This window comes from Podarcis vaucheri (genome assembly GCF_965113315.1).
Source record: "Podarcis vaucheri genome assembly, chromosome: 1".
NCBI classification, from domain to species: domain Eukaryota; kingdom Metazoa; phylum Chordata; class Lepidosauria; order Squamata; family Lacertidae; genus Podarcis; species Podarcis vaucheri.
Genome location: NC_138759.1, coordinates 115,472,747 through 115,486,696, shown reverse-complemented (window position 1 = coordinate 115,486,696; position 13,950 = coordinate 115,472,747). Strand labels below are relative to the sequence as shown.

The window sequence follows — 13,950 nt, the reverse complement described above, 5'->3', positions numbered from 1 at the left end:
TTCAGATAGATTTCTAAAAATTGCCTAAGTAGGCTAGTTGTCTAATATTTCATCAAATAATATCAGTATTGTTCTGCAAGTTACACTGCCAGAAAAAATGCAAATGTTTTAAATTATTCATTCAAGATCTTGTCTACAGGATTTCAACCTAATATTAAAATAAAGCTTGGATCTTTAGTGTTACAGCAAGTATTCCAGAATGGCTCATTTGCATGCTTAGCCTGAGGGCTTCTCCTTAAATACAGATATAAACCCTATTAAAGTACCATCTCAGCTTGCTCCTAAACTGATTGTTTAAAATTATTTAACACAATCCTGCAAGAGAGAGTTCAAAAAGGGGAAGATTTCAGCGGTTTTGCTTTTAAGAGAGCTGGAGTACAGAAAGTATCAGGAACCCAAAACAGCTCAATAAAAGAAACTGAGAAAATCAGAACGGGGGGAAGTGTACCTCAACTCTTTACATCACCACAGGTTTTAGCCTTTCAATTGTCTTCTTATAGATAAGACAGATGGCATACCAGAAATATGCACACACCCCAATGTAAATATTACAATGGCACACTTACTACGGTTTGATTTCAGGATATCCTAGAGCAGAGCTTTTCAACCCCTTTGAGTCCACGGCTCCCTTGTTTCAAGCAGCTGTCACCACTGCCCCCAGTCTCTGCACCACCCGCCCCAGAGAAAGCTGTCTCCTCAGGGGCCTGGGAAGAGGATGCCTTGGCGGCCCAACGGAGACTGGCCAAAGGTGAACATGAGGCCAGAACTCTACCTTGGGAGGCAGCAGTGACAGCAGTGGGTGCTGCCAGGCCTGCATGGCGGTAAAGCTCCCCTTCAGCACCGGGCACTTAGCTTCCAGGCAGGCCTTGCACACAGCAAGCACAAGAAAGGCCAACACAGCACCTGCCTGCCAAGCCTCCCACTTGTCTGTTCATTCCCAACAGAAAGGTCTGGTGGAGTGGCTGGCTGGGCTCCCTCGCCTGCTTGCTTGCTTACTCTGAGGCTGGCTGAGCTCATGATAACCAGTATCCCCTGGCCAACCCCAGAGACGGCATTCGCCTGGGGAGCTTGTAGCAAGGGCTGCTGCAACAAACAGTTGTGCAAGCCTTTGGGAGGCAGAGACATGAGAGGGCATCAGAGGGAGGGAGGGAAGGAAGGAGGGATGTAGGCCAGTGTTGCCTGTGGCACTCCTTACCATCATTCAGGGCACCCCAGGGTGCCACAGCACACTGGTTGAAAACCAGTCCTAGAGCATAAGAACTCTGGATGAACTGCTTATTCCCATACTACTAAGAGTCCTTAGATACCTGTCCTTTTACATTTCTTTCCTTTACCCCACTCTCCAAATTATTCTTATCTCATTAAGCAATGTTCTAATTGCTGTAACCCACCCTGGGAACTTGGGGTGAAGTGTGGGTAATAAATAATAACAATAACTACTGCAAATTCCTTTTTGCAGTTTGTACCATAACTCAAAAAACAGTTTCACAGTCCAAAACTTATTTCTCATTTTCCTTTAGAAAGTTGCAACTTTCTATTATTTCTATCCAAAGAAAAAACTTTAATTCACCTACAATCAAGCTACATTAAGGTGCGCATTAGATTTGATGGCACATTTACATTCGCCAGCAAATACTTTTTTTGGTTTTAATTGTACTCTAGATCCTGATATTCAATTATGGGAGTTCTATACCTCACAGGAGAAAGTCAGTATTTTAAGAACTACAGGAAGATCCTGACACACACAAAAGGGGAACTGACAGCATCTACCAACACGTTTCCCCACAAGTTTCCAAAGGGAAAGACACTTTCACTCAATTTCTCACACTTCAAAACAAAGTTTTGAATACTTAGGAGGCGTTAAATCAGGCATCCCCAACCTTCGGCCTTCCAGATGTTTTGGACTACAATTCCCATCATCCCTGACCACTGGTCCTGTTAGCTAGGGATCATGGGAGTTGTAGGCCAAAACATCTGGAGGGCCGCAGGTTGGGGATGCCGGCGTTAACTCAAGCTCTTCCACCTTTGAAAATGATGCATTTCTTGTTAATTCTTGTTAATCTTGTGAACTTCATAACATTCATGTCTGATACAAAATATCAAACAGGTAAAACTTGTCTAACATAGTCCTAAAATAAGTGTTATTAGCTCTGTTCTAAATGATACAACCACTTTCTTTAAATTTACCCTAGTTGAATACTTTCTTTAGATATCCAGTTTTCATTTTTTTGTTAGAAGTAAATATTTTTAATGCAAATTGGAAACTAAATTAACAATGCCCATCTGCTAAAAAAAAAAAAAAAAACCACCAAAGATCCATGTCTGGAACAGAAAATTGCTACTCAAATCAGTAGAACTTCAACTGTCAAATATATATTTATACTGAGAGGTATCCAACAAAGTAGTTTCGTTTGCGCAAGGATTTCCGTTTGCGGAACAGAATTTTCCCTCCCTCTCCTCTTTCTGCAGTACCTCCCACACCTGCTCAAGTCTGCTCTGGATGGTTGAGGTAAACCCCAGAAAGATTGGGCATGAGCAGAAGGTGGATAGGGAGGGAGGAGAAATTATGTTGTGCAGACAGAAGTCGTTGTGCCAACAGAATTACTTCATTGGATCCCACCCACTTCATCCTTCTGATCCAAAGAACTCTGAACAAAAAGAGGAAAAGTATTATTGCTATTCTGTGAACTCTTGTGCAAGACTTCTCATAGAACAGTATCACAGTTGCATTGCATTACTGTATGAGAAACAAGGTGAATGAGGAAGATACAGGCTCCAGTGGGTTATAAAAAAAGTATTGAAGTGCTTGTGTAAAGTCTTACATAAGAACTTACACAAAAAGGAAGGACTTCTCTGGACTGGAGCTCACTTTTCTTACATTATTCTTCCACTAAATCAGAAACAACCCTTCCATGAGCACATAATACTCTCTTGCTAGCAGAACACTTTTGGATGTAAGCCATTATGTTTGAAAATATGATGTCACATATGAAATTATGGGTTGGCAAAATATCTCTGCTTAGTAACTGGCACTGTTTGACATTTGGCAATCAGTATCACTGAAATAAAAAGTACTAGATGTATTTTAACGTTATCTAATAAATGACCATAAGAGAGGGAAGATCACTTAAAATTACCAGTGCTTAGTAACTGTATTGGAAACTTGAATTCTCAAGCACTCATGCAAACTGCTGCATGCAGAGAACATGCAAACCCATTACCTGCCTCCCCTTTCCACCTCTGAGAAGAAAACAAACATGTAAAAATATCTTCCTCTCAATTCTCATTATAAAGAAATCACAGTTAGTTTATGAAGAGTTTACTGCATTCCAACCAGAATTCAATTAATGTTGTAAACAGTCTTAAATTGCTTTGATCCCATTTTAATTCAAGACATGAAAGTCAATATAAAAGGAACAACACGGCAACAGCAAAACCAAATTATCTGGGGACAAGCAAGGAAACTGAACAAGGCAGGGATGAGAAACCTGTAGACCGCCAAAAAGTTGTTGGATTCCAACTCCTATCAGCCCCAACCAGTATGGCCAGTAGTAAAAAATGATGCAAGCTGGAGTACAGCAACTTATGGAAGGTCACAGGTTATGGATTGTTTTAAGTCAAGTAATGCCCTTGTGTTCCAACTTTCCTGAGACATGCAGAGTCATCTAGTTCTAAGACTGACTCCACAAGAACTGGAACTGTTTCAGTTTGGAGGATTACCTAAACTGGAAGCCTCCTGGTCAACTGTTTTCCAGTAGTAAGCCATTTCCATCTTCTGCGAAGATACACAGCACTTTACATTCTTAAGAAAAACCTCAGAGCTTTATTCCACGATGGGTTTGTTAATATACTGAGCTGTATACACGTAGACTTTCAATGCACTGTCCGTAGAATAAACTAACTGACAGCACTCACTCCAAGGAATGTAGCATGCAACTGAAAGCCTTATATGAATTTCTGCCATCAATTCATCATCTTACAAATACTCATACTGCAATTCTGATTACAGAAAAACTGCCCTGCACTGTCTAGGATTAGTATATTCCAAATTTCACAAGGCTTCTGTTCCTTTATAAGAACTGTAAATCTTAAAACTCAATCCAGGACACTTTCCCCATAATTCAGTCAACAGAAAAAGCTGCAGCTGTGGAACATCTGCCTTTTATACAGTACTGGTTCTTTTGGCATATTATCAACACACCACTGAGATTTAACCAGTGTCAATATCATTTGGTGCTTCCCTCATCCCACCCAATGGGCAATGCCATTAGAAGAACTGCCAGGTAATAATTATCAAGCAAATCCAAATATTTACAATGTTGTATCATTACTTACATTGTTGTTGCGTGTTTCGACAGCTGGAAATTTTCTGACAATAAATTTGACAGCCGATTCAAGATTTTTGTCAATAAGATATGATGGTTTTGCTTTTGGGTCTCCACATGCCTATGGAAGAAATTGAGAAGAAGAAAAAACTAAACATATATTCTTTTCACTAAATACTATATACTTTTAGCTGATCTTCAATTAGAAACTAGATAGACTTCTTTAGCTTTTTAGTGAGCAGGTGAAAAAAATGAGTGGGGATTCTCACAGCTGGACTATGTAATGTGACACAGTACAGAGATGCTCTTCTACTGGAAAAAATGCATGGAAATTCAAAGCAGTTAGTGCAGAACAGCAGTGAAGGGGAAGTTCAGTCTTAAAAGAAGAAATGGAAACTTTGGCTAGAAGTAAAGCATGAGGTAGGTTCACCATGTATTTAGTGATGCTAATCAACTGGTAGAAAACTCTAGCTGTCACCACCTATACAAGGCAGTGCTGCGCTTATTGCATTATTAGTATAATTTATCTGAAATAAAGAACCAAGCAATATGTAGTTAACAATAGTTCACCTGCGATTTCTCTCTAACACGCTAAACAACTTGGAGTAGTTCAAATGGAGTAGAACTATTTTAACAAGCTTATCATTAGGCACAGCTTCTGAACCTAGAGCCACATTCACTATATTTAGGCCTACAAACATGCCACAGCCCCACAAAGAGTTACTTCCATCACAAAAAGCAAGTATTTATGTGGATTTGGTATTGTCATTCCCCACTGAAGTCTACTGTTAGTGAGATGTGTGGCAAGAAAAAAGTTGACTATTAATGGCACAAACAGCAGGCAAGTTTCATTGCCACATGTTGTTTTCTTATCAGCTTGCCTCCTAGGGCATGAATTTAATTTGTATAGAGTGGCTGCATACATTTGCTGAAGGACTGTAATTGGACTGCTGGTAGACTGTAACTAATGTGCATGTATAAAACAGACTGCACCCCAGACTGAATGGTGACTCCATCTGTATATTAATTTGGACATTTTAATTTTATCTACTCTTTCAGTGATCTCAAAAAAGACATTACTCTCTAAGTCACCTGTCACACAATTCTGTTCCTACACAGCTGGCTAGCTGTTTACATAATAAATTTGTGATCCCTTTTAACAGTAGAACTCTTTTTTAAAAAGTGCTACATTCTAACATATAGTTAAGACAAGCTGGGACAGAAAATGGTGAACAGTTGAACTGTGCAATTAACACACCACTGTTACATACTCAGGAAGAATGCTGTGCAGCAATCCCGTTTCTGTTCCAAAATCCCTTCCTAGATACAAAATTCTAATTTAATAGAGAATTTGTGGCTCATGCAAATTATAACATGCTATGCATTTTTACACAACATAGTGAAATGCCAAGATGGCCACTTATTAACTTTTCTACAGTTGTGTTGTGAATTATTGAGACAGAAGTCATGAAGTATGAGACTGATCTGAAAGCGGGCAGAGGGAAGGTGAAAAAGCTTTGCAAACCTTCCATACTTGTCCTTGCTGGGGAAGCATTGCAATGAAAAGAGAGAAGATTACACATAAACAAAAAATTTCTTGGATTCCCACAAGCATCATGTCCAGAAAAGCAAACTACCATATTTACTCAAATCAAATGCTCACCTTTTTTGGCCAAATTAAGAGCGAAAATTAAGGTGTGCATTATATTCAATGGCACATTGACATTTGCCAGAAAATACTTTTCTTGTTTTGTTTCAAGGTTCTGAAAATTGAGGTTTGCATTAGATTCGATGGTGTATTAGACTCAAGTAAATACGGTACTTCTATTCAACAAAGTTAAAGTCAAGTGCTGGCATAATTAAATATTTCTACTTACAGGCAGCATTCTAAAAGACACTATTTCTATTACATATATGGTGCTCAAAATGTGTGTACAACAATTTCCAATGCACAATATGTTGTATCACATCAGCTTCCAATATATTTGTTCTGAGCAAGAGGGATAGGTTGGAAAGAAACAAAGTTTAGAGCAAACAGAACATGCAATTTTTAGGAGAGCAACTATCAGTGAAATATTACATACCTGAAATAGAAACGGTAGCCAAGAATGAAAAAACAAACAGTCATTATAGTGGAATCCTAATGCTACCTTTATACAAAATACCGTACAGCTATGACCTTCAAAAATATGTCTGACCTTTACATAGGATGCTTTTCAAATGAGTTAGTTAACATGCCTGTTTCCTATACAGTACAGAAAAAACACACTGGCTATCATTCTTAAACCAACTTAAAAGTAATATATTTACATATTTTTTTAAACCTGAAATTACAACAATGTCATGTGCACTGGTATGCCATAAAGAGAACCATAAAATCTAAAACTATGATTTTATATGTAGTTTAATATTTCACTTTGGCTAATGTTTAGTCTATAGCAGGCATAGGCAAACTAGGCCCTCCGGATGTTTTTGAGACTACAATTCCCATCATCCCTGACCACTGGTCCTGTTAGCTAGGGATGATGGGAGTTGTAGTCCCAAAACATCTGGGGGGCCAAGTTTGCCTATGCCTGGTCTATAGTCTCACTCAAAAGTGAGATGGAGCACCATTTGCTTGGCTTCTCTAATTTCCAATATTGGTCAAGCAGGCTAAGACTGATGGGAGTTCAAATCCAACAACATGTGGAGGGCTTCGGTTGTCAGATATTCAAGTAGCTGCCTGTGATGAATTAGAATTGCAGCCAAGTAGGAGGTAGATTGAAGTGTTTGGGTACAACAGCAGCAAGGCCATAGCACACACTAGTTGTAAATGCAGAAGAATTCTTTAGTCAGCAACTAAGGGCCCAATACCAACAATTCCAACTGTCATAAAAAGAGGTCAGTCACTCGACAGATCTCAACAGTAACCAGAGAAGCTTTTGTAACTAAGAACAGAGTTGGGCCCTTATCTACAATACATTCAGGCACACTAGTTTAAAAAAATGTGTATGAGGGGGCTAGTAATTGCAGGGGGGGGGGCTGAAACATGAAATCTTTGAAAGAGGAGTATACTAAGGTTACCAGATTTTTTTCAATGAATCCAAGGACACTTTTCAACTTCAGTTGAATTCAGTGGATTTTGTCAGGGGACTGATTTGTATATCCAGAGACTGTCCCTGGGAAACAGGGACATCTGGTAACCTTAGGGTATACAAGGATTCATTACAAGCCTTAGTTTATATAAAAGAGCAACATTTGCTCTTAAACTAGTTGTCTTTGAACTATGTCCACAATCCAGATAAGCAAACACCTGACTTTACATCTCCATTGGTATTTTCAACTTGCTACAAAGCCCACATATCATGTGGCCAAAAACAAATTAAATTCAAGGAAATTTCAAAATAAATTTGAGGTTACCGTATTTTTTGCCCCATAGGATGTACCTAGTTTTTTTGGGGGGGGAATAAAGAAAAAAAATTATCCCCCCCCAGGTGCGGGGCTGGGGTGGGGGAAGCTCGGGCTTCCCCCGACCCCAGCCCCCAGAACAGGCTGCTATCCGCAAGCCGTGGGAGAGCTGCACGAAGTTGCGTGGTTCTCCCACGGCTAGCGGAGCACTGCACGAAGTCCGAAGCTTGGGGCGTGCTGAGCTTAGCGCGCCCCAAGCTTCTGGGTGCCGGCAAGCTGCGTCTCCCACGGCTAGCGGATAGCTTCCTGAAGCCTTGAGAGCGAGAGGGGTCGGTGCGCACCGACCCCCCTCGCTCTCCAGGCTTCAGCGAAAGCCTGCATTCGCCCCATAGGATGCACACACATTTCCCCTTCATTTCTGGAGGGGGAAAAGTGCGTCCTATAGGGCGAAAAATACGGTAGTAACAGGGATACTGCAGCTGTTTTCTTAAAAATCAAAAACCAGAAGCCTAACACATTCATTCCTCTCGCTACACCTAAAGCAGATCCTGGTAGGCTGAGGTTGATGACAAAGGCTACTATTTTTTTTTTAGGCCCAAGTTTGAGAAGATGATTACAACTGCCACAGTATATCCAATGAAGAACAACAAGAGCTGTGCCTTAGAAACAATTTATTCCCATGAGAAAATAGGCATGGAGAAATACTTCATCTGGAAAATCAGAATATTACTTTGGAAAATAATTTGTGAATTGTGCTATGAAGAAAAAAATTCATTCACTAGTAAACTATGAATGTCTTGGTATTTCCAAGTAAATATATTTCCTTCTTCTATACTAACAATTAGCTCTTCCATTAGCCAGCGATGTGGATTTTCCTGAAAAGTTTCTTATACAAATAAGCGTAATCTGCACTGCAAAAATTTTCAGTTTGCATCAGAAAACTTTCTAACTCACTAATTTAACATTCATTCTGGTTTTTTGTTTGTTTTTTGTTTTTTTTAGAACTGCCATGCTTGTTTAATATTTGCAATTGGTACCTATTCTTTGCTACTAATGAAATTGTGAAATGGAAAATTCTCCAAAGGGGAAAAAAGCGTTGAGAAAGAAAATCACCCCAAATCACTGCTTAGAGCAGTGGTGAAGAACCCTTTTCAACAGGCTGAAAAAAGCCAGTTTCTCATTTTGTCTGAACCAGATGCAAACCTAACACCTTGATATGACTGGGGAAGTTAGAATACTGCATATTTCCCCATGCCCTGGTTGAGCTAGCTTTAAAACACCAAAATAACTCAGCTGGCTGTATCCAAGGCAAAGCTCTGCTGGAGTACATTGTGCCAGTGTGGCGAGGGGGGAAAGACATTGTCAAGAGTGGGAATGTTTGTATCAGAGGGAGGGAGAAATTTAAAACAAAGTCATACTGCATGTTATTAACTCCCTTCATTCACTGGTCCTGCCCGCAGAGCTTGGTTAAACTTACACCTGCATTTTTGGTGGTGCAACTGAATTTACCCTCTAGGAGCCAATGGACAGGCAGAAAATGAGGGTTTACACAGAGGTAGGTAGGCAAACTAAGGCCGGGGGGCCGGATCTGTCCCAATCGCCTTCTCAATCCGGCCCGCGGACATTCCGGGAATCAGCTTGTTTTTACATGAGTAGAATGTGTCCTTTTATTTAAAATGCATCTCTGGGTTATTTGTGGGGCATAGGAATGCGTTCATTCCCCCCCCCAAAAAAATACAGTCTGCCCCCCCCCCAAGATCTGAGGGACAGTGGACCGGCCCCCTGCTGAAAATGTTTGCTGACCTCTGGTTTACACTGCTCTTCCCCCCAAAAAAAGAATTCCTGCCATTCTGGTAAGAACAGTTAGAATGCAGCTTAACTATGCTATCTTATCTGTTCTATGACATAGCTGCCTGTTAGGATTGCTCTGTTCATATCTGTTAATAAACCAGTATGTGACCCTGTTTCATTCACCTAGCTGGTTAACTGACATTAGCCAAGAGTTCTGTTTCAGAAGAAATAATGGACTTGGCTGGTGTGCAACAGTGGGAAAGGAGAAGCAAGGGAGAAGTGCACAGCAACAGCTTGAATAACCATGGTTTATAAAGCCCTGGATGATAATCCAGAGACAGCCATCGCATCTCCCTCTTTTCAAATAAGGTTGATTTACAAGCTATTACAAGTCAGTGCATTAGAGGGTTATCATGAGTATTCTTGCTGCTGCTGTTTTTTAAGTGAACAGTGTTAACATAAAATAGGTGGTTTTATTTCATCAACACTGTACTTTATATTACCCTGAAAATACAGATAAATTAACTCTTCTTGGCTAAAGAGATTACATTAAACAAAAAGACTGTGAGCCTCAGCTATTGCAGCTAGCACATTCCCAAACTCTACTGCTCTAGTTAGAATAAAATTAACAACTTGAGGCAGGAATTGAATGGGCTGGGTGGGGAAGAGTTTCATTTTAAGTCAGGAGAGGTAATAATATACACATATAAATTAGGTGGGAATTAAAAAACAACAATCCAGTCAGTTTTTTAAATTATACAATAGGGAGCAGAAAAACTGAAAATCAATGGGGTTTCAAAACTTAACTTTGGCCAAAACAGGCCAACTCTCAGCAGCAATTACTTCCTCTTTTCTAAATGAAGAAAAAATCTTAACCAATTTATCTAACCGCAATACCACATATTGCGTAGTAAACCTTTCTTGTTAAAAAACCCCTACAAAACAAAAATACACAGTGGCAGTGGAGATACGTCCTTTCTTCCTGCAGTAAATTAGCTGTGTGGCAAGCAGAAAGGATACTTAGAAAAGTTCTCCCCTTGCTTTTAGAGGGCTTTTGCAAGGTTGTGGAAGACTCTAGTGCAAGCTTGTTTGAGATCTGGATCTCACTACTCCAGAATGTAATATTAATGGACAAACTGAGTGACAACCCATGCCCAAGAGAGTTGAACAGACAAGAAAATCACTACTTTTCCATCAACCTGGCATAGTTATATTACGTATGCAACATGGTTATAGGCCTCCAAGAACACATGGAGATTTATGGGATGACACCTTTGCTTAAAATCTGAAATGGCTTTTAAGTTAAATATAATTAAAAAGACATTCAGTGCTTCGGGGGGCAGGTTGTAAACAAAACAATCAGCTGTGTAAGCATCACTGTATATCTATATAGCAAATAAAGAAAACTAAAAAAGGGCTTTGCAACAGCATGAGAAATAACAAGACTGTGCTATTCAGAATCCCATGAATGCCATTCTTTTTGCTCCATCTACTATTAGACCACATTAGAAAGACACCTGACAAGCCACTGCTTTAAACACTGACCCTTCATTACCACAGCAATTTCATAAAAATTCAGATACAAAAATGCAATCCGCATTAACTACAAAATGAATTTCTGATCTGCTATGAAAATAACTGTTTCAAGCCCAGCTGTTTATGATGGGCCTTATTTTCTACTCAAGACTTTGTGACAGTGGAGTGAGATGAGGGACCTGCAATTCTGGTGAATGTTATAATTAAGTTATTAACTAACTATAGCTGGAAGTTGAAAAGGAGAGACATTCAAAGTCATGCTATGCTAGCAGGGTTGACACCTTTAAGTCATGTATCCTTTTTCATTTTTCAAAAAAAGAAAATATTCAGGCTTGGAGTCTACACTACAGGAAGAAAGATAAGATAGTACAAAATTTCAACAACACACACATGATTTAGAACAAAAACATATGAGCTTTGGGTACATACTATACAAGCTGCTTTGATATTAGGCTTTTTTTTAAAAAAAGTTCACTCCCTCTGATACCCCCTTACAAATAAGCTTACAAGAGTTACTAAATCCAATCCAATAAATCTCTACTCAGAAGTAAGCACCACTGTGCTTAATGGGACTTTGATATGGAGTATATTGAAGGCAAAAAGTGAGAGAATATTTTGTAGTGTTTACATGCTTAGTCTCCTGCATTCTCACTTGCCAGATGACCTGTCATGTTGCTATTATTTACAAGCCTACAGAGCAACATTTCCATGCTAACCAAGTATCATTAGAAGAAACTTTTTCATTAAGGCACCTTTAACTTTTGTTAAAAGCACACTAAACGCCGTATAACTTTTTAAAAATCCAGAATGCACAGACTTCAGTCTTGTACATCCTGTCTTCTTTTTAAAAACTAGAGTCCCTCTGATCAATTAATCCAATAGCCATTACAATAGCCATCTTCAAATATCTAAAGGCTGTCACTTTGAAGATGGAGCAAGTTTTTTTCCTCCTGCTCCAGAGGGTAGGACCCAACCAAAAGCTTCAAATTACAAGAAAGTACATTCTGACTAAACATCAAGAAGAACTTTCTGTTGGTAAGAGCTGTTTGCTGATTGGAATGGACTCTTTCGGAATGTGGTGGAGTCCCCTTCCTTGAAGGTTTTTAAGCAGAGTTGGATGACCATCTGTCATGGATGCTTTAGCTGAAATTTCTGCATTGCAGGGGGTTGGACTAGATGGCCCTCAGGGATCCCTTCCAACTTTGTAAATATATGTTTCTAGGATTCTATAACCTGTGTTAAGTAATCCTATGTACTTCAGAATATATGTAACTTGCAGAATATAAAGTTCACCAATCCTAATTGCTTGCAACAATTCCAGCAGTCAACAGGCAGTATGTCATACGCAAAAAGTTTTTTGCTGCCCATGAAAAAAGAACACCATCTCTCTTTCTGTAGAGTTGAAGTCTTTAAATCAATCAGATTTATGCAGCTTGAAAATTTAAAGACCCTGGCAATACATAATATATAAAAATAACACTATGCAGTGTCAAGAAAATTGACAGTGAATTCTCTCTTTTTTAAAAATCAAACCTTGTAGTGACCCTAGGAACATTCATATTAAACTCACTAGGACTTAATTTTCAATAATATGCCTAACTTTGACCTGCTTAATATATCAGGGGTGGAATTTTTAACCTCACTTAAGAAAAATGAGTATTTTGGAAATATTTTATAATTTTCATAGTTCTGTACAGGTGCAGCAGATGAAATCATGACCAGAAAAACAACCAATTGTTATTTTTGAACATCCTGTCTTAATATTTTGCAACTGACAACTCTCACAACACTGCACGATTGTTAAAGCACTCTGTGAGGGGCAGGGGGGAGAACAGTGCATTGATTTTGTGCAGGACATCAATACTGTGGGTTGCTTACAGAGTGTGCCAAAACAACCAGAGGCATAGCCTGTCAGCAATATCTTCAACTTTCCAAAATGTACCTTTTCTTTTTGGCTCATCCAACCAACCAAAGCAAGCACCTGCTATTTAAACCTTCCGCACGAAGGTTCACTGGAACCACCTGAATGTTCCAAATCCAGCTTCACTTCCAATGAGAAAGGGTCCAAATCGTATTCCCCCCACCCTACCCGCTTTGTCATTATTTGGACCGCCAGCATAAGAAGAGGTTAATCCTGCCCCCCCTGCCGTTGCATGACTCACACACACAGTGCAGGCTCCATCTACTACCTTCCCTCGATTTGTGCGCCCAAGTCATTTTAAATCACATACAGTACTCGACAGGGAATTGTGGCGGCGACCCTCCTCTGAACCCATTTTCTGAAAAGGCGCGCGGGGGGGGGGGGAGGTTGGTACTGAAAAAAATTGACCTAGCCGAGATTGGGGGGGCAGAGGAGGAGGTCCTTCCCCCCAAAAAACCACCTCCCCCTTCCCGATACATCTTCCTTTTCCATGGGGTATTTGGGAGGAGAGAGAGGAAGACCAGATGGATCAAACCAGATGGTGCATCCGGCGGCCCGATCCCACATTTTCCACCCCTCCTTCCTCCCCACAGGGCCTTGGCGCAAAGGAAAGCGCCTCCGCCCCGGAGCCGAACAAGTCCCCACACCCAGAAGGCCTCGCCGACTAAGATGCCACTACTACGGCGGCGGCGGCCTCCTTTTTTCCCTTCCCCTCGCTCTCGGGGAAAGGCGCGAGAGAGCCAGTTGAGGCCTCCCCTCAGCCGCCCCGCACCCCCCGGCCATTTCCTCCCCAGCCCCGCAGCCGGGCCCGCGCACCTTCTTGATGTTGTAGAGGCGGGTGAGCATGCCGACGCCGCGGTCGTTGAGGATGGTCAGCTTCTCGGCCAGCTTCTGCTGGCTGGGCTGCAGCACCGAGCGCGACATCCTGACGCGAGGGCGGTTAGGCTCTTTTTGCGCGCGCGGCGGCGGCGGCGGCGGCCGAGGAAGAGC

At 40.7% G+C, this 13,950-nt stretch overlaps 1 protein-coding gene across 4 annotated transcripts in view; it reads right to left on the bottom strand.

Moving 5' to 3' along the window:
- Window positions 1-13,950, bottom strand: part of NCKAP1 (NCK associated protein 1) — a 46,197-nt gene extending 32,247 nt beyond the window's left edge. For 2 of the 4 annotated variants that reach the window (XM_082200801.1, XM_082200802.1), the window contains exons 1-3: window positions 13,777-13,950; window positions 5,851-5,868; window positions 4,336-4,446 (exon numbers count right to left, since the gene is read on the bottom strand). In XM_082200801.1, the coding sequence (XP_082056927.1) occupies window positions 4,336-4,446; window positions 5,851-5,868; window positions 13,777-13,884 (237 nt within the window). In that variant the 5' untranslated portion in view covers window positions 13,885-13,950. The remainder of the gene's footprint in view (window positions 1-4,335; window positions 4,447-5,850; window positions 5,869-13,776) is intronic. The other 2 variants (XM_082200803.1, XM_082200804.1) reach the window with 1 other exon arrangement.